The sequence below is a fragment of the Brachyistius frenatus genome, unplaced genomic scaffold (genome assembly GCF_029030835.1).
Source record: "Brachyistius frenatus isolate BFR_SWC_R1_liver_20210118 unplaced genomic scaffold, ASM2903083v1 Contig_419, whole genome shotgun sequence".
Taxonomy (NCBI): domain Eukaryota; kingdom Metazoa; phylum Chordata; class Actinopteri; family Embiotocidae; genus Brachyistius; species Brachyistius frenatus.
In genome coordinates this window covers 71760-90704 of record NW_027211018.1, presented here as the reverse complement: position 1 = coordinate 90704, position 18945 = coordinate 71760, and the positions used below count along the sequence as shown (strand labels likewise).

The 18945-nt window shown below is 39.3% G+C and overlaps 1 protein-coding gene across 2 annotated transcripts in view; it reads left to right on the top strand.

Annotated features, from left to right (window-relative positions):
* lepr (leptin receptor) overlaps positions 1–18945 on the top strand; it is a 36948-nt gene that overhangs the window by 2756 nt on the left and 15247 nt on the right. The window contains exons 1-4 of one of the 2 annotated variants that reach the window (XM_069725346.1): positions 12192–12343; positions 15545–15603; positions 16637–16689; positions 18078–18305. In XM_069725346.1, coding sequence (XP_069581447.1) covers positions 15590–15603; positions 16637–16689; positions 18078–18305 — 295 coding nt within the window. In that variant the 5' untranslated portion in view covers positions 12192–12343; positions 15545–15589. Of the gene's footprint in view, positions 1–12191; positions 12344–15544; positions 15604–16636; positions 16690–18077; positions 18306–18945 lie in introns of those variants that run through there. The other variant, XM_069725347.1, reaches the window with a different exon arrangement.

Here is an 18945-nt window from a genome sequence, read left to right as displayed (position 1 = left end):
TGGGCTAACACGCAAGAGCACAGACATTCAAACAGTTAAAAGTTTCTTGTTTACTCCACATGTGCCAAGAATAACTGCACTTTACCCCAAAAAACTGATTTCACCCGATCTCAGTGACCCTGGGTTTCAAATTTCAGAGACTACAGATACTTTTATAACTTTACTGTATTACATCATAAAGCACACGGCTTTTCACAGGCCAAACATGAGTTCAGGGGTGTTTTGTGTTATTGAGCAGTATATCCATTTCATCCCTTCGCCTGTCTGCTGGTCAGTTTTCCTCTGGTAAACTACCAGCTTGATTTTTCCACCATCCACCAGCACTGTGTGATCAAATGTTCTGTGGCTGTACGTCTGTCAACAAAGTACTTTACCTCACTTGTTTTTTTGGTATTTGTGTGTATATCAATTATAATGAAAATAATAATGCTTTTAGCTCTATAGTAGTGGAAATATTCGAGGACAGAAGACAAGACCCAATTTACAGTCATTATAAATAGGAATTTCCAATGAAATGAGATTCTCCATTTTAGTTAATTCGTTGCTTCCTCTCCACTTTTTCCATTTCCTGTCATTACCGCCGTCCTCTTTATTGTGTACCTCTTTACTTATCCTCCATATGAAAGCACTCTCACACAGTTACAGTTCCTCCCACACTAGTTCTCCCTCACCTCCTATTTAGGTTGTTTTTTTTGTTATGTATTTAGTTTTTTTTCTTTCCTCTAATGTTTTATTTGGGAACATAAAAAAAACACAAATGCACTGTGCACATGCATTTTCAGACATGTGCACAACAGGGATGTGCAATATATTTATATCGTATCATTATTATGATGTGAGACTAGATATTCTCTTGGCGTTTGGAAATGGTAACATCATGATTTGTTTTTGTTTGTGTATTCTGCTGGTTTTAAAGGCTGCATTACAGTAAATGTAATTTTCTGAACTTACCAGATTGTTCCAGGTGTGAGCTCTTATTTTCCATTACCCATTTAATCATTACATCCATATTACTGCCGAATTTTCTTTGCAAAAATCAAATTGTTTAAATATTTGTTCAAGCACTAGTGGCCACTCCTACAATATTGTTGCAAAATATTGACTTTTCAGCCATCACCATCTTGCTGGCTCGGAGCGGTTTGGAGCCAGAAGTGACCATATTTGGACGAGCAGGGGAGGAGCCTATCCCTAATGCCAGGCTTTATTGGAAAGAAAATAATACTCAAACTGAATGAAAAAAAAACAAAGTATGGCTTCAGGCTGCAAATAGACAGTTTAATGTTTACACACCATGTTTTCTCTGAAAAACCCCAGCCAGGGGAGTTTGATTCTTAGTGAGCAGATGGGAGCATTTTCATTCACAAAAAAAAAATAAACAACACCTTCAGACACCTTGCATTAGTGTACTCAAACGGCACTTCCCTGACAGGCTTTATGACCTCAAAGCTTTCAATTCTAAAAAAACAAAAACACGAGCATTTGAATGGCTCAAGGTGTCAAACTGAAGCTCTCCACTGCTGAGGGGATGCAGTGAGACATTAAGGTATGACTCAGAGAGAGACACCTAGATGTTATTGCCTGCTGCAGGCTGCTTTAGTGTGCTGAAGTGGGTGTTTGGGAAGTCGAGGGCATTGTGTAAAACTGGTGCTCTTGTATTGCTTTGAAACCCAACTCCAGCATGTCTGTGACCTTTCAGTTTTCTGACTGTCAATAACAATCTTAAAACTATTTATCGCTCAGACACTGATGGTTTTATGGTAATGGTCCTACAAGTTGTGGTCCTCGGAGAGCAATAGGATCAGACCATGTTTGTTATTGTCTTTGGCCCTGAATTATATCCAGTCTAAGGTGGCAGTTTTGATGGGCGGCGTGAACACACATGAAATTACATAAAACATTTTTTTTTTTTTTAAAACAATACTGATGGGTATAATTTACAGAAGCAAATAACTTTTTTATGGAAATGAAATTGATTTGATAACCACATAAATGTAACTTTGCTTTAGTTGAGCATTAAAGTTGTCTTTGCATGAGTTGATTGGCACGAGGTTCTTCATTCATGCTTCACAATCAACATCCATCAGTTGCTTCGCTTCTACTTTTGCTGACTGGTAATATCCAGTCACATGTTTACAGATGTACAGAACAGCCTGGATAACTTTAATAGCATCTCTTTTGCTGGTCTGCTCGGTAAGCTGCATCCAGCACTGGGGGATAGAAGAATCTTTTTCTGTTTCATTCGGTGAAACGTTTGTAGATAAATTAATCAATTCCAAATTTAAATGTTCTCTTTGGGAATTTTTGTAAACATTGTAAAGATATCAAATGACATCAAATCATGTCAACAATCAAGAAAGATTATTGGAATTCAGGATTTTGTGGATCCCAAACTTGGTTCTTTAAGAGACTTTGGTTCATCAAAGCAGCTGGATCAGAGTGTGACTGCTTTCAGAATCAGTCACAAACTTCTATCACGGCGGGAAAAGCACAAAACACAAGTTTGCTCTTTTATCAGATGACGGTCTCCTACTCTGCTCCCTTGTGTTATTTTTGTTTGTTTTATTGTGCGGGCAGGGAGGGGACAGCTTACTAGGTTTAAGTTAATAAAATCGGATGACGCACAAGCTTGGCATTGGGACACCTAAGCATTTCCCTCTTTCACCCTTTCTGTGAAATTCTTTCCATGTTAATTTTCTGCCTGGGAAGATGGAAAAGGAGAGCTACTCCTTTATAATCCGACTTGTCTCTCAGAGGAGAAAGAGAGAGAGGGGGAAGCTGTGTGAGTGTCTGAGCACAATCTACTTGGCGTGGAAGGAGTGACAGAGCAGTGTGTGTGTGTGTGTGTGTGTGTGTGTGTGTGTGTGCACAAACAAGGTGGAGACTGCACCCCATTGAGAGGCTGTGATTGTGGTTTTATGAGTGACTATCAGGCTCCGATGACGCGGTCGTTGCAGCGTGAAAAAACAAGATGAGAGTTGATACGATGTTGTCATGTAAGCACATCGTCGTGCCAACTGCTGTGTGCCGTTTATGTCAGAGAGCGTGTAAAACAGAGTGAGGATTGAGGGAGGGAGAAAAAAAGAAAGGACTGACCACAGGATGAATAAGAAATACTCATCTCACCCCCTCAGGCTCTTTGCTTTGGTCTCTGATGCTAAGCCCCTCCACTCTGTAAGCCCTGCTGGTGTTACAGCCAGTTGTGCTCCACTCACATCTGGTACTGATGTGTGGTTTTTGACATTATGCAACCACAAACCCCAACAACACAGCTCTTTGTGCTGTCCAGGCCGGCGATTGTGCCAATCGATGAGTTTGGTCGGTAACAAGACCCATTAAATATATTAGCTGCGGCCGTCTCGTTAACTCCTTCGAGACTAGAGGGCTCCCCAGGCTGTTTTTGCCCTCTCTTTCTCACACACATCCCACATGCACTGGTTGGACTGGTTGGGTTCATTATGTAATAAGCACATAATCTTATTTAAATCCAATTGTGTTGCGACACACATTCTCTATTCAAAAAAACAACAAGAACAGGACTCAAGAAAGAAAATGATGAAGTGGGGCTACAACTAATGATGACGATCAATAATAATTACTCTCTTGACTGTTTTATGTTCAATGAACTAAAGTATGATTTAATGGATAAAATGAAAGATAGTAGTAACATATGGCCATGGTAAGGTCCTTGAGCTAAAGGTGATATCTTTAAATTGCTAATATTGTCCAATCAACAGCCTAAAAATTCAACAATTTACAAAGATATTCAACAAAAAAAGCAGCAGCTTTGTTTCTGATAAATCATTTTTCATTTAACAGAAGTGTTGTTGATTCATTCTTGTATAAGCTTACTTATTACTTAGTAACTGAGCAATCTTTTGGTCAAAGAATATTGTGCATGGACCAGGGGGGGGAAGATTTTAAAGGGTTTGTCACTGATTGCAAATTAATTCAAAGAAAAGAAGACATTTCTAAACTCGGCCTCGTATACCGGCGTCCAGGTCAATTGCTATTTTGCCATGTGGTGTTTTGTGCTACATCGACTGACTGAGCTGCTCGACTCGGTCTCATACTTTCCCTCCGCTTCTCTTGACATTTTCTCTGCTTGTCTCTTCTCTCGCAGGGCTGGATGTCTGGCAGGTGTTGTGTCTCATGTGAAGCTCTGCAACAGAAGAGCCTTTCTGTTCATTTAATAAACAGCCACTGAACACTGGAAAAACACAATTCTGCCTTGTGAAAATATGCAAAGTGCAGAAAAGAGGTCCAAATAAAAAAGGTTTTTCCATCAGAGCAGAAACATAAACCTGACAGTGAAACAGTAGAGTGGAGAGATGTGGTGGTTTGGCAGAATACAAACAACCACATTCACATCACATGAAATAAAGCTTTATACGATAAAGTGAAAACGCAAACCATGAACTTAATGTTTCATGGCAGGCTAACACCCCCTTGTGAAGCCAGAGCCAGACCGTCCTACGCCAAGACATTGCCACTCATATCGTCTGTCTAGGCAGCCTAATACAAATTTTAATTCATTTTCACCATAGTGACTGTAGTAAATATGAAAGGAGCAAAGGAAGAATTCAGGTGATGCATTATAAAGAGTGAGACAGTCTATGTGGAGGAGACAGACTGGGGGTGGTTGGATGGATGAAACCCAGGAGGGCACTGTTGTGTCACATGTAAAAAAAAAAGAGTCAGTATTAACTTTTTTTGAACATACGCACGCAAGTAAATTGTCTTCTATTTATATTTCTCTTTAACTGGCGTCACATATATAATGCAATCTACATAACTAATATATAGTGAGGTCTGCCTGTCATCGGTCCTCTCCACTGGTACTGACTTTGGCGATTGACTCTTCCTGTCGTTTAAGTATGAGGATGTTTAAGTCTATAAAGGTAGGTAGGTAGGTAGGTAGTTACTTTATTAATCCCCATGCTGAAGACAGTCATATACATCGTTTTGGGAGCATTCGAAGTGACAGAAGTATTCAGTCGCTTCGGTATGAGGACGCGTTAGAAGGAGTGGCCACTGGATGCTGGCACCGAGACGTATTTTCAAATCTTGCACAGCAGAAAATGGCTGCGAACAAAAATAATCTTCAAAACGTATTCGGAAACCCGTCAAATACCTAAATCTAACCTTTCAGCAAACTTAGTCACATGAGCAGTAGGCCGGTCTGTACCCAGTTTACCCTTTGGTCACATAATTACTTTGTTTATGCTCATTTCTTATGCGACCGTCAGGTTTAGAGATTTAATCACCTCCCGTAAATTCACAGTTGCAAAGATCAGCAAGTTTTATTGTTTTCTGGCTGATGGCTCCAAACTATTGGTCTGTTTTATATTTCAGATATTGGCTGCATTAACCAGAACTCGTAACAAAAGCGGTGTCAGCTTGTATTTGAGCTGGCACAGCCTAAAAAGAGACATGTGATACAGCTGTGCTCTGGAAAAGCCATCAAACTCAAACTTTGTCACACTTTTGCTCATCTTTTGATGAAGGTTAATTCATGAGGTAAACAAGCATGTGTGTTCATACTAAAGCTCGTACCCAGCAATTATGTCTTTTCAAATAAAAATGTAGTATGGGTTACACAAGAAAGCTTTTGCCAGCAGGCAGAGGTGTTAGTGATTCTTCTAGTCAACAGGCTTCTCTCTGTGTGACTGCACTTCTCAGGAACAAGAATATTCTGGGCAAAATGCCAATAGAAATAAGGTCCAAGGTCCTTCCACAAACATGAAGACCCAGAGCTTAATAGAATAAATATTCAAACTATGAACGGGAATCGCCACAAACACAACAGTTATTTTAAAATCGATAAACAACGACACAAAGAGTGAAATGAAAGTACAAAGTGCTTCATTCACTTTTACTTTTGCTTCCAGGCCTATTAGAGGGTTAAACTAGCAAGTTCAATGTTGCTCTGCATACTTTGGCCTTTTCCTGTCAATGGCCTCTTCCAAGGAGATCTCCCAGAGGAAAATGAACTCTAGGAGGACAACCCACTTTTTTTTTTTTTAGACATGTCCAGGCCAGTGGACGTCTTTTAGGTGTTTACTGACTTCTCCCTGGCCCAGATCAATGAAAGAGTCTCAGTAGGAGCAGCTTGTAGTGATTTATTTATACATAATGCATATTATATTTGTTATTTTAGGTGGTAAATCATGGTGACGTAGTTTCTAAAAAAAAAATCCTTATTGACACTAACCTGGAAGGGGTTGTTGTTGTTGTTTTTTTGTTGTTTTGGGGGGGGCTTTTGGGGGGGGGGGGTCTAGAAGACGCCTTATAGAGGTACTTCAATTTTACACACAATAATCAGTTCACTTGTCTTCAGAAGTGCTACTTTCCCTGTGAAAAGAAGTGTATTGTCTTCAGTCGATCTGAGATTTCTCAAGTCTAAAATTATTTTGGACGATTAATGGCAACAAGAAAATTTATAACAGAAAGCCTGCATTACCAACTGTTGGTGTGGCGTTTGTGCATCTACTGACAGACACCACTGATTTGCATTTTAGGAAGTGTCGGATATAGTATTTTTGGAGATTTAAGTACACTCACTGAATCAGATATCTTGGCCTCTGCTGCTTCTTTAACACAAATGTAATTCTCACCTGCCCTCCAACTTCAGGGAAATCTCTGGAATCCCCTTTTAAGAGAATAATTAAAACCAATGTGTGACTAATGAGGTAATTCCTGGGGAACACGGCCTCTAACAGTGACCTTTTATCTGTCTGAATTTCCTGTCTTATTTCCTCTCTGTCACAGAAAAACGCATTAAGGTGACAGAAAGAAAATATTCAAGTGGAGTACTTCAATTTTCTGCTTAAGTGCGGTACACAACAAATATATTTAGTTACATGACACTGTGGGACATCAGCTCAGTATCATTATGTCATCAGTATCCATGTAATGATTTAACAGCTGACCTCCAATATGCAGTAGATGAGTCCAGAGTTTTACACTGGATCAATACTGTGAGTTGACTCTTTCTAACAAACAGCCCTGCAGCATAGGACTGTGGCTCAAACAGGGAAGCCGCTAATGAATAATTAAACACATGAGGGGGGGAAAAAAAAATCCTCAGGGGGATTACATACCAAGAGGATGATGTCATGCTACAACACTGGTTAGGGTGATGTCATCTCCTCATTTTAAATGCACGCATGATCCTGCTGCTGTGTGATTTCCCTCCCAGCATCCTGTCTCACGTGCAGATTAAATGTCTTTGATTACCGAAGGATGCAGTGAAACCCGATTCTTGCATAATAAGCAGTGAACTTATTATTATGATGTCCCACAGTGTCATGTAACTAAATATATTTGTTGTGTACTGCACTTAAGCAGAAAATTGAAGTACTCCACTTGAATATTTTCAGTTTATGTTTCTTTATACTTCTGCACTTGATTTCTGTGGCACATATTCCACTTTTCAAAGCAACAATTGGTGGCAACAATTATGGGATTTCACATATTTATTAGGAAAAAAAACTGCTGAGGTCATTGAACAAGCACCGAACTCAGTCATTGGTCATTCTAAAAATTTTAGGTACTTAATTATCTATTTTTGTGTTTGAGAATCCCACACAAAGAGGATGATGTCATTCTTGCACACCGGTTGGCATGATGTCATCTCTTCATTTTGAATGCGTACCTTAGGAGAGGCTGCTGCTGCTGCAATGTGCTCATGCTCTCTTTCACATGTCTGATCACTGCACCTCACAATTTATCCTAAGCTTAGGTGCCGCATCGTAGCCTGTCAATCTCATACTTCTAATGGTTACCTTCGGCAGCGTGTGTTTTTCTACAATCCAAAGTATGTTGAGTAGTGTTGACTGTAAGTGTGACTAACTGACTGAAGTATTAAAAACTGTTTAAATCTGTCATCATTTTCATCTGGCTTCTATGTTAAGTGCAGCATTGTGAGACATGTCCCCTCCTGTGGAAGAGAGCAGCTGACTGTGACGTCTTGTAATTGTACTTGGTAAGAAGTAAGAAAAGATAAATGTGCCAGAAGCAAAAAGAAAACACAGAAGAGTGTTTTTTTTGTGTGTCTGTTTTCTTATTTGCTGCTCCTGTGAGGGGATTTTGGACGTGTGTGAAACCATATGCTGCCAGCCTCCAACACTCATTGCAATGTTCATTGACAAAGCGATGCCAGGCTGCTGAAAAAATACTGATCCGAATCTATCTCCATAAAATTAAGTGGGCTGTAAAGGTGAAGTGATGTGTCTCCGTCATGACGCAGATCAAGAAAAGCCATTTTCAAATGAATCTCCACCCCTTCGCAAAGCCAAATTTATGCAAGCAGACAATGACGCATCCTTTCTACGTCATAAACTTTGATAGTGACTGCAGGCACTAACTCACTGGTGCACACACACACACACACACACACACACACACACACACACACACACACACACACACACACACACACACACACACACACACAAACGTGTACTACTATACTTATGAGGGCATTACGCCACATTAAATCCCCAAAGGCTTACGCTAACCACAACAATAACTGTTCTTAATCTTAACAAAACCTCAGCCGGGACACAATTCGTCCCCGAGTAGTATTGTGGCTTTGTGGGTTAGTGCGGTTGCTGCCCAGCAAGAAGCCAATAGCTCTAATATGTTGGCCAGCTGCATCCTTTGTGGACATTTCATCTATTCTCCTGGACTCCTCCTCTCACAGTCCAAACGCATACAAGTTAGATGAATTGAAAACTCTATGCGAATGTGAAAGGTGCTGACATGAGTGTCCTTGCTTCCAAGTCACTCTTCTATGTATTAATTGAATGGATGGATATCTTGGAAAATCCGGTCTGACCCTAAAGCAACTGGTTAATCATTTGAGGAGTGGAGATTTGTTCCACAATGTAGTGATGGCTCACTCAACAAAACTCGCTCAGGTCCTCCAACCTGAGTAAACAAATTGGTCATTTGTCCCTTGCTAAAAAACAACTTGGTTAGGTTTAAGTAGAGATCAGAGTTCAGGTTAAAATAGAAGACCTTTGTTGTTATTGTTACAATAATGAGGTTGACATTAAGGTTACTAATGTAACACGGACTATTGGTTTGAAACTGGGAATGAACAGTGGCCTCCCTTGTTAAATCAACCCATCCACACACCCTGACCTCCTCCTCCTTATGGAGATGTATCACCTCTATAACAACATTATCTTACTTCCTTTTCATCCATTCATAATTACTATAACCAGTGTAGGTTGCTGTCACAATTACGCATTACTACGTAATCTCTTTGCATGAACAACCTATAAAGTTGTTATTTTTTTATCAGAGGACAGTCTCAAAACATGTTTGCAGTGACTAAAGGTCAGTTCTCGTTCACACTTATTTTTATCTCCATAATATTCACAAACAACTACACACCATGCACTTTGATAAACATCAAACAAAACTCCAACAGTCTGACTTGGCAAATGACAGCACGCCAATGTAGCGTATGTATAAGTATAATGAAAGGTGCAGGGTGTAGATTCATACCTCAAGTAAATAAGGATTCCCAATTAGAAACACATCAGTCATTAGCTTGTCAGTTAGATATTCAACTATTAATCAACCACAGTAAACAACACCTGCATGACGCTTCACATACTGCCACAAATGCCCAACGCTGAGGAGTCTGACAGCCAGTGATTAAGTGTTGATATTATATTACACCTGACCTTATCATTTGTCACACGTGATAATTTGGCTTGCTTACACCCGGGCAGAGGCTTATTGACAAAAATAAGCTCGCTGATGTGTTGGACACCTTTTAGAACAGATCAAGAGTGAAGAAAGAGACCTAGTAGCCATGCATAACACAATATAAAGATTTACTTTGGACAAGTTACTCATAATTTTGTTTAAAAAGTTCATAGATGGAAAGATTTAATTGAAAGCACAACTCAATCAATTCTTATCAATGGCATGGACCCTGTTTGTGCAATGAATTCAATATTCTGACTCCTCTGTTTCAATGTGGCTGTTCACCACCAAGCAAATTACAGGTGCAATTCAGAGGACAATTTGGGGGGAATGGATGAATACCAGGCAGTGTTAATAAAGCATGTTCTGTATTTTTAGCTGCTTCAATTTCAGGCCACTTCACTGCTGTAAATCTACATTTAATAATAATGCAGACATACTTTCCATTCAAATAATGAACTGTCTGTTTGCATTCGTTAAAGTAGGTTGACTTAGTGGTGTGGCCAAGGACCCACATCTGGACGGTGAGTTTTTTTCCAGGACTGTAACAGTGGGCTTTTGAGGTTAAAACAAAATAGAGGAAAGAAAAAGAAAGAAAAGTTGAATGTCAGGCTTATGCTGAGATTCAACTTCATTGGACAGTTTGTAACTCTCCTGCACACCACTGCAATCGACTCACCTCAGTTACAACAAGTGTTTATATGACAGGCGTCTGGAACATAACTGTGAGGCTGAAGTGTTTTGTTGTTGTTTTTTAACCCAGAGGGCCCATTTATTAGTTCTCTAGAAGTCAGTGGTTTTTCCAAGCAGGGGAGGGGGGGGAGAGAGTTCAGAGCAAACATTTATTGTTGCCAGCAGTCTACTTACTATATATATATATATACATATTGCAGATGATAAGCGGGAACGGCTAATTTCTGAAGTTTGCTCCACGTTTTCTTTGAGCTGTTTTTAAAATGTGATTAATGTACAATGTTTATCAAACCGTTCTACAGTCAAATCTCAGTATTTTGCTGAGTGCTGAAAAATAGCATCCGATTGTGTATACGTTGGCTCAAATTTGGAAATTCAACAGATTACAGATATTTAATAGCTCTGACAGTGATATGACATAATCATTGGCTTTTCCTGATTTTAAAGGCTGCATTATAATAAAGTGGTCATTTTCTGAACTTACCAGACTGCTCTAGCTGCTTTATCATATGCCTTTACGCAATTAGTCATTATAGCCACATTTCTGAGGTTTATTTAGCAAAAAAAATCTCACCATGTAAATGGTTAGTGAGAGCACCAATCGTCACCCCAACAATATTGTTTCAATATCAATATCGAGGTGCTTGGTCAAAAACACATATTTATTTGTGTGCATATCGTCCAGCCCTATATGGAGGTGCATTGTTAATATTACAACTACATATTGCTGCTAATACTTCTATATATCTAGATATTTATGGTGCCCATTTACTTGTTTTGCAATATTTTTTCATAACTGTATTGATACTTTCACTTTAAGTAAAGACATTGGATGCCATTTCCAATGTTTTTTTCTGGATGGCTTGTGTGTCTCTATTTGGTAGCTAATTGAGTGAGTAACAAAGATTTATTTTAACCGGTCTGAACCGCACATCAACAACCAGCCAACCTAACATATCAACATATCAGCTGCCTATAAGCTATTACTACAAAACGAAGATCAGCAGCTGTTTACCCACCAATATTCAAACCCTTCTTCTCTGTCTTCTTATGTTTAACTGGGCAGACTGGGTGCTACAAGGACACACTATCGCCCCTGTGCGGCGCGAGGTGGTATTACATCTTCGACAACGTCAACACTGCTAGTTCTCAAAATTATGTGAATAAGTCTACTTAATTTATGAATGTTTTAAACTAAAACATTATATATTGCATATTTAAGTTAAATGAATAATAAATAAAAACAAATAAAAAGTAAGTCAGTAGATAAAATGACAGTCACATCAAATAGGCTACTCCAAAAAAATAATTTATTCCCAAGAGATAATCTTTAGCCTATTTAATGTTAGCAAAAGTAGAAATACTGGGATGTAAACAAATAACCCACATCTCACCGTTTTACTTGGGTAATAGTACAGTAATAACAATTTACAGCGAAATGTCCTACTGACCAAAGGTAAAACTCACTACACAGCAAAAATCTTTATTTCCCGAGAGGTTTCAAGCGAAGTTATACGAGGCTACTTCAGTGAATATCATGGAATATAGCTCGGCTATATGAAAAAAAATAAACAAAAAAATACACAATAGGCTACTTCCAAATGGTTACGCGTTCGTCGTGAGAGGTCGAATTTCCGGAGAGGTACTGAACGCCTCACGGTGGGCTGAGAGCTGATGTCTCTGTTGGAGCCTCTCCCTCCTCGCTCAGCGTCAGCCTTCAGTCTGGTTTCCTTACGCCGGGCGACTCGGGTGCTCTTTACGTCAGAGACCGGCAGCAGCGTGTGAGAGAGGGAAAACGTTTCTCATCGCTGTCAGCCGTATTGGACAGTGAGCTGGGACAGAGGGGCGCACATCTCCACGGAGGATTCAACTCACCTGAATGAGCTTGGATGATCTGAAACCTGGACACAAAACCCACAGCCGCGACGTAAGGACATATGTATTCTCATTATCACACGAGTCACACTTTAAACTCGCGCTGCAACCGACTCTGATCACACTTCCAGCCTCTTCTGTGACTTACCAGACTCGCTCCTCTCTTCTTTTTTTTTTTTTACACTGAAGTGCGGAATTACTCACCCACTTCTGTCACACTGACAGTTGAATTTGTTTTTCCAATTTTCACGTGTATGGTGTTTTTACATCTGTCATTTATATATCTGCCCCCCCCCCCTCCCTTAATTATTGTAACACTTAAATACGTGGTAATTAAGATCAAACATTCTTTTTGCATCCGTTGTCCAACAGCAATTATCTGATGGTGAGTTTGTTTATTTATTTATTTTTTTTAATTTTTCTTAAATTGTCTGTGCCTTTGGCCTCTTTACACTGAAAGTTTGTTTCTTTCTTTTGCAGTGTGCGTACGATTTATTGTAGGTTTGTGTCCATTAACTTTTAATAGAAGTAAACTTCTCAGGAAAGGAATAACAAGACTCTTAAATATTCATCCTGGTCATGTAGAATCGGAATTTTCTTGTCAGAAATGTGTTGCTGCTGTTGTCGCTGCTGCTCGGGAGGGTGGTGGGTGGAGGGGAAACAAGCCCCGGCGCGCCTCCGTTTGGAGCAGCTTCAGACTGGCAGGGAGTGAGTCAGACAAGGATGCATGAATAGTTGGCAACGTAGAGTCCTTGGAGGACATGGAGCAGAGGGGAAGAGTCTCACATGCAAGTGGAAAATAGTTTCAGATGGTCGTCTTGATCGAGCCTAACTGTTTCCAAAGTGGAAGAGGAAGCAGGGGAGTCATTGTTGGTTCTTAAAGGAGTGGCACAGGTTCACATGTGTGGTGTGCAGCTTATGATTAATGAGCATCCGTTTATTGACAACTGAGCTGTCACAACTGTCTGCAATATTCTGTAACACAGGTGTAACTTTTGAAATATACAGTTGGCTTATTCAAATGATTGCTCACGGCGAGGCCTTTAAATTGCCTGTTTTGTCCAACCAACAATCCAAAACCCATTAATATTCACTTTACTGTCACTTAAGTGAAAAACAAGCAGCAAATTATCACCTTATATGAGCCAGAATGAGACAATTTTGTCCTTTTTATGCCTGAAAAAGGATTTAAACGATTAATTGATCCCTATAATAGTTGTGATTGTTTTTCTGTCAACTGGCTATTTGATTATCCAACAGCTATAGAATGTATCTTACTGATATGACACCCACCCATGCTGGATACTTATATGTAAAGCCTGTTTTCAAATTATTATTCTAATGCTGTTAATACAGTTATACACCTGCAAAATCCCAAGACAGCATGTATAAAACAGCCCATAATATAAATATTTTTCAGTATTGTTTGGAACACTCTTACTCTCTCATTTTGATTGATCCTGGCAAGGCTCGGGTGGAATAATGAAGAAACACCATACACCATTGCTTTTGCCAGAGATTTTGTCACTCTGCTTATACTGTGACAGTAATCCGATTAATATCGCTGATGCACTTAAACCTTTGTAGGCGTTGTTGCAAATCAGTGAGAATTTGCCAGTGTTGAATTTTATTGTGATTTTTCTGCATCAGTGTGAAAATGTATGTTGTTTATCAGGTATTACATTTATAGATTTGAAAGTTTCTCAATAGATTTTTCAGAAAATGTATGTGTTGATATCCTGAATCAAAATATATGTGTTCTGTAATGGGGGTTTATATTACTCTGATTAAAGCATAAATGTGGATCCGACAGAGGCTGAAAGTTTTTGTACAAAAAAAAAGCATTCAGGATCTTGCTTACATCCATCTAACAGTGGTGACATATCAGCCTTCAGGAGGTTATCTGTTGGTCAACTCTCCGAAAGCAAAACCTTTACAATAACATTGACATGTAGTTTCACTTAATCAGTGAGTTTCAAGAACCGAGTGACTGCCATTTTGACGTTCATAATTTCCAATAGGATAAAGTATTTGAAGATTGAATGGGGTCTGTGACATTGAAAAAGATTTCAGATGAACATAACCTGAAGAAAAACCTCTGAATCTTGCAGTTTTGAGTTTCTTGTTAATAAATCACAGGTGTGGCATCGTTAAAGTTTCTGTTCTGGTTAATGTTGAAACTGAAATGTGTCTTTCAGTTTTTATAGATGAGTGAAAACAACACAGTGCATGACATGACAGGCCAGTACTCATCCCAGGAGATACAAATGTTTCCATACCGCAGGGTTTGTTTTGTACACCTACCGGTGGTGACAGGTGTCTGTTACGTGGGAACAGATGCCTTTAAGTACATGAAATGCTGGTCATTGTCATCTTTATGTTATTTTTTTCCATGCTGTCTCACCTTGTGCTGAAAATGTTTGTTTAAGTTAATTATGTAGGTTCTTTTTTTATGATTTCTGTTAATATTGCAGTCACTCAAACACATAGATGGACAGATTCTTCTAAACATTGAAAAGTGTGGTGCATATTTTCAGATTGATTTGCAAATGATCATCCTTATTACACACATACTGAACACAGAGTCTGAGTGCTGCTGTTTTTCACTGCTGCACTGTTTGTCAAGCATATCAATGAATTAAAAATGTGGTTGCTGTATTAATTTTTAATTGAATCTCGTTTGAGACCAAAACAAGAAGCAGAAAGCTTCATAATGAAGGGCCATGACAATAAAAAGAAAGAATAGGATGTGTTAATTAGAGTTGATTTCAATTAGAGAGAAAAAAAAATAAGCAAATAGTCTTTCATTATCTTACTGTGGGCTGCCAGTCTTGAAAATGATTTTGACATATGCTGATGACCTCGTGTGCAGATACATGGGCAAAATGAAGAAGTAATTTCACTGCAGCATTCCCTCGTCGTGCTCTGTGAATTTGTTTTTTTTTCATGAACGAAAGGCAGCTCCGGAGTATCTTATCAGTGGACCGTTCTCCCATCAGTGAGAGACCTGCATCTCAAAGCGGATGTGACCGAAAAAGCCTTTGTTGTCTTTTCATGCCACGACTGAAACAAAACTGAATTGGCCATCTGTTTGATTCCACCTTTGCCAAGGATTTTAAGTACCCTCGTTTATTACAGTAACGACAAAGGTCTTCAGTCTCGCTCGAGTCAAGATCGACTCACATCTGCTTCAGATGTACAATCACCACAAGAAGCCTCCTTAAAACCTCTCTCTTCTCCTCTCTCTCCTCAGTGAGATTCACCCCAGCCAAGAGCCCACCTAGATCATGCTCACACTATGACCACTACAATGTAAGTATTACAGTGTGGAGACTAATCATGGTGGGAAGTCTTCCCTTCCTGCAGGTGATTCAGTCTGAAAACATTTGTCTGAAAATAGCTGTGACTTTAAATACAATAACAGTAACATTGTCAAACCCTCAAAGGATGGCTCTGAAGGTGCATTGTGGAATTACTGGCCTGGGACTTTTTTGCGTTGAAAGTCAAAAAACTTTGCAGAGATTATGGTTTCAAATAGATTGTGAGGATTTGAGAGACACAAATCTATGAGAAAATCTCTTATTAGAGCAGAATTTAACATTGGAGCAGCTGATGACATCATATTATGCAACTATGAGTGAGTGAAAACTAGTTAATACATGAAGAAGTTGAAATAGAGAGATAACAGTAATTAATGGTTTAAATATCCAACATATAACTACTAATAACATGACCAGACTTCCTTAAAAATATATATATATATATATATATATATATATATACACACACATGTTGAGCTCATTTTGCAGTGGGGGCTCCACTTGAGACACAAAGACTAGGAAGCACTGCTCTTGAAAGAACAAAGCCTGAGTACCAGCAGGCTCTAACCTCTTGGCACTGCAGCGTGGAAAAGCTGTTAAGGTGAACTACTAACCAGTGTCTTGTGTCAGATGAGTCATTACCTTGGTAGAGAGGTTGTCTCAGTTCATGCAGTTTGCAGTTGAAGTGTGACAAATTCAAGTTATTTGGTTCTTTGATCACCTTCAGGTCATACATCTGCAGAACTTATTCATGTTTCAAGGTAATTCAAAATTGTTGTCACAAGGAAGAGAGATCAGATGTGCAAGTTTGATCATGCAAATGAATAGAAATATTAATTGCAAAACACACTGAATGCTTCAGTATTTTTGCAGTAACTTGTCTGTTTCCTATATTGCTTACACTTTTTTAATTTTTACATAGCTGCTCTCAGTTCTCTTTTTACTTTGCTTTTCTCTTTATCTCACTTTCCTCCTGTTTAACCTTCTCTCTTTCCATTAATTATCCCCTCTTTGTCTCTCTACAGGGTTCGGTCTGTAATGTTAACAGTCCTGATGCATATTTTGCTGGTGTCCCTTGGTGAGTTTCACATCCAACACAACAGCTGTGACCCCTCAGGATGTCTTCTTCCAGATAGTGCTAGATTTTCTTCTTTAGCTGATCTGTGTTGCACACAGGATTTTTTTTTAAGCACAATTTTATGATATATTATGCACCAGAGAGACACACACACACACACACACACACACACACACACACACACACACACACACACACACACACACACACACACACACACATCATAGAGTTTATGTTTGACCTTATATATTGTATGTCTAAACTGTGCCTGGAAGTGTTTCAACTCAATAATCTCAAGGGCTTAAATTTTGCATCAGTGAGAGGAGTTTAATTTATTTAATGGGTTTTGTGAGGTTTTGGTCTTACAGTTGGTTTGATTTGACATCGTTATTAAGGAGGAAACTGACTTGTTATTCTGGATGTGAATAATTTTCTGGAGGGACATATTGTCTACAAAACTGACAGAAATGACAGAAGTGGTGGTGTAGCAGTCCTCGTATAGTCTTATCTGTAATTGTGCCAATTACAGATAAGACTACAATGTGTAACTTGACTACATTGTCAATGTCTGCATTGGTTGAATGTTGTTTCAGACTCAGGCAAAGCAACATTTCATTGACGAAGAAGAAAACATTTGATAATGTCAATAATGCTCTATTTAATTTTACACTGGATTTAAAAACGACCTTACAATTAGATATGAGGCTGTTTTTGTTGGAGATTTAATACTTTTGACAGATCTGTGAAGGAATTTCTTAGATTTTGTTTGAACCAGTCTTGTATATTGTAGTTTGTTGTTAGTCCTCTAATAGGCAACCTGGAAAAATCAGTCCTGGTAGGAAGGACACAGCTTCTTCCAACCATTGTTGACACTCAACTGTTTGAGGTTTATTGCGTTACACTGGACCGATTTCCCCCGTGTGCATGTCATGTGTTTTCAGCTCCCAAAATGAAAAGCACTGCACTCTTTTTATCCTCTGTCAGTTTGTTAAACCAACATGAGGACTTTCACCATGGCCCAGATCAATAACATGTCACGTGTGCACTAAGAAAGTCTGTGTGCTTCTCACGTGTTCCTTTTCTATTTATCCCTGAGACACAAACTCTATGTTACCTCACTTTGAAATACAACTACATGGAAGAGGCCTCTGAAAGAATTGTGGATATTGCAAAACCTTTTGAGGAAGAGAAACTTAGAACAGAATAAAAATCTCTCACAATGACTTTCACCTAACGTAGGCAGATGTTTGAGTGAGAAGTTTAAAAGCATGTTGTATTTACCACAAAAAATTGATTCTGAAAAAAGCAACATTTAAAATGTAAAAACAATGTTCTGTGTCCTGTCCATGTGCTTAACTTTAATTTATTTCCCGCCTCTCTGTGTGCAGGTGCTCAGTGTTTGGAGCCTGAGGGTGGAACGCCTCATTCTTCAGGTGCCCTGGACCTCCCATGGCAGGATGAGCTGTGCTGTGACTCACCTTCAACCCACCGCAGTACCGAGGGAGGAGGCAGGAATGCATCGGAGACAAACCGCTCTGAATCAACCCTCTCACACCATCACCGCTGCAACTTCAGGAGCTCCATAATTGAATCACACCCTCATGAGCCCTCTAGTGGTAAGAATCCTGAATGTTTCCTAACAAATACGCCTCGATATACTATATCTTAGTGTTGACGTCAGCTTGTCAGGTTTTGTTGCTCCCGTCAGGATTGATAAGACTTTACTGAGAGAGTCAGTGCATAAGTAATGATCAATTTAAAATCTAACATAAGCTTTTTAATATAAATTTATATATGCCTCCTTTTATTGCCTCAACATCAGTCTTCATCACGATCTTCTAAAACAAGTTGACACTTAAAGAAAGTTGGTAAAGGTTCTGTCTTTTGTGTTTTATGCCAGTGCAAAAATGTGGCTTTGACAGCAGACGGTGAAATACAGAAACGAGGCCACTGAGGCTGCTTAGCACCAAAGCTTTTCTGCCAAAACCCGTGTTTTTATCACAGCCATCATGCACTCGCATTTGTTTACTCTCAAACAAGGACGGGTGGCTGCACGATGTGACCGCGGCTCATCAGAACACCCAGCAGGTTGAGTGTTACTCAGCCTCATGGCTCTGCTTGCAGCAGCGTCACAGGTTTGCTGTATGGAGATGCCCCCAAAGAGCAGGCTGACAGGCTCATTACACTTTAATGGCTTTTTATCTGAAATCCCTGTCAGCCTCCTGTCAGCCTCCTGTGGGCGACCATGTGACTCTT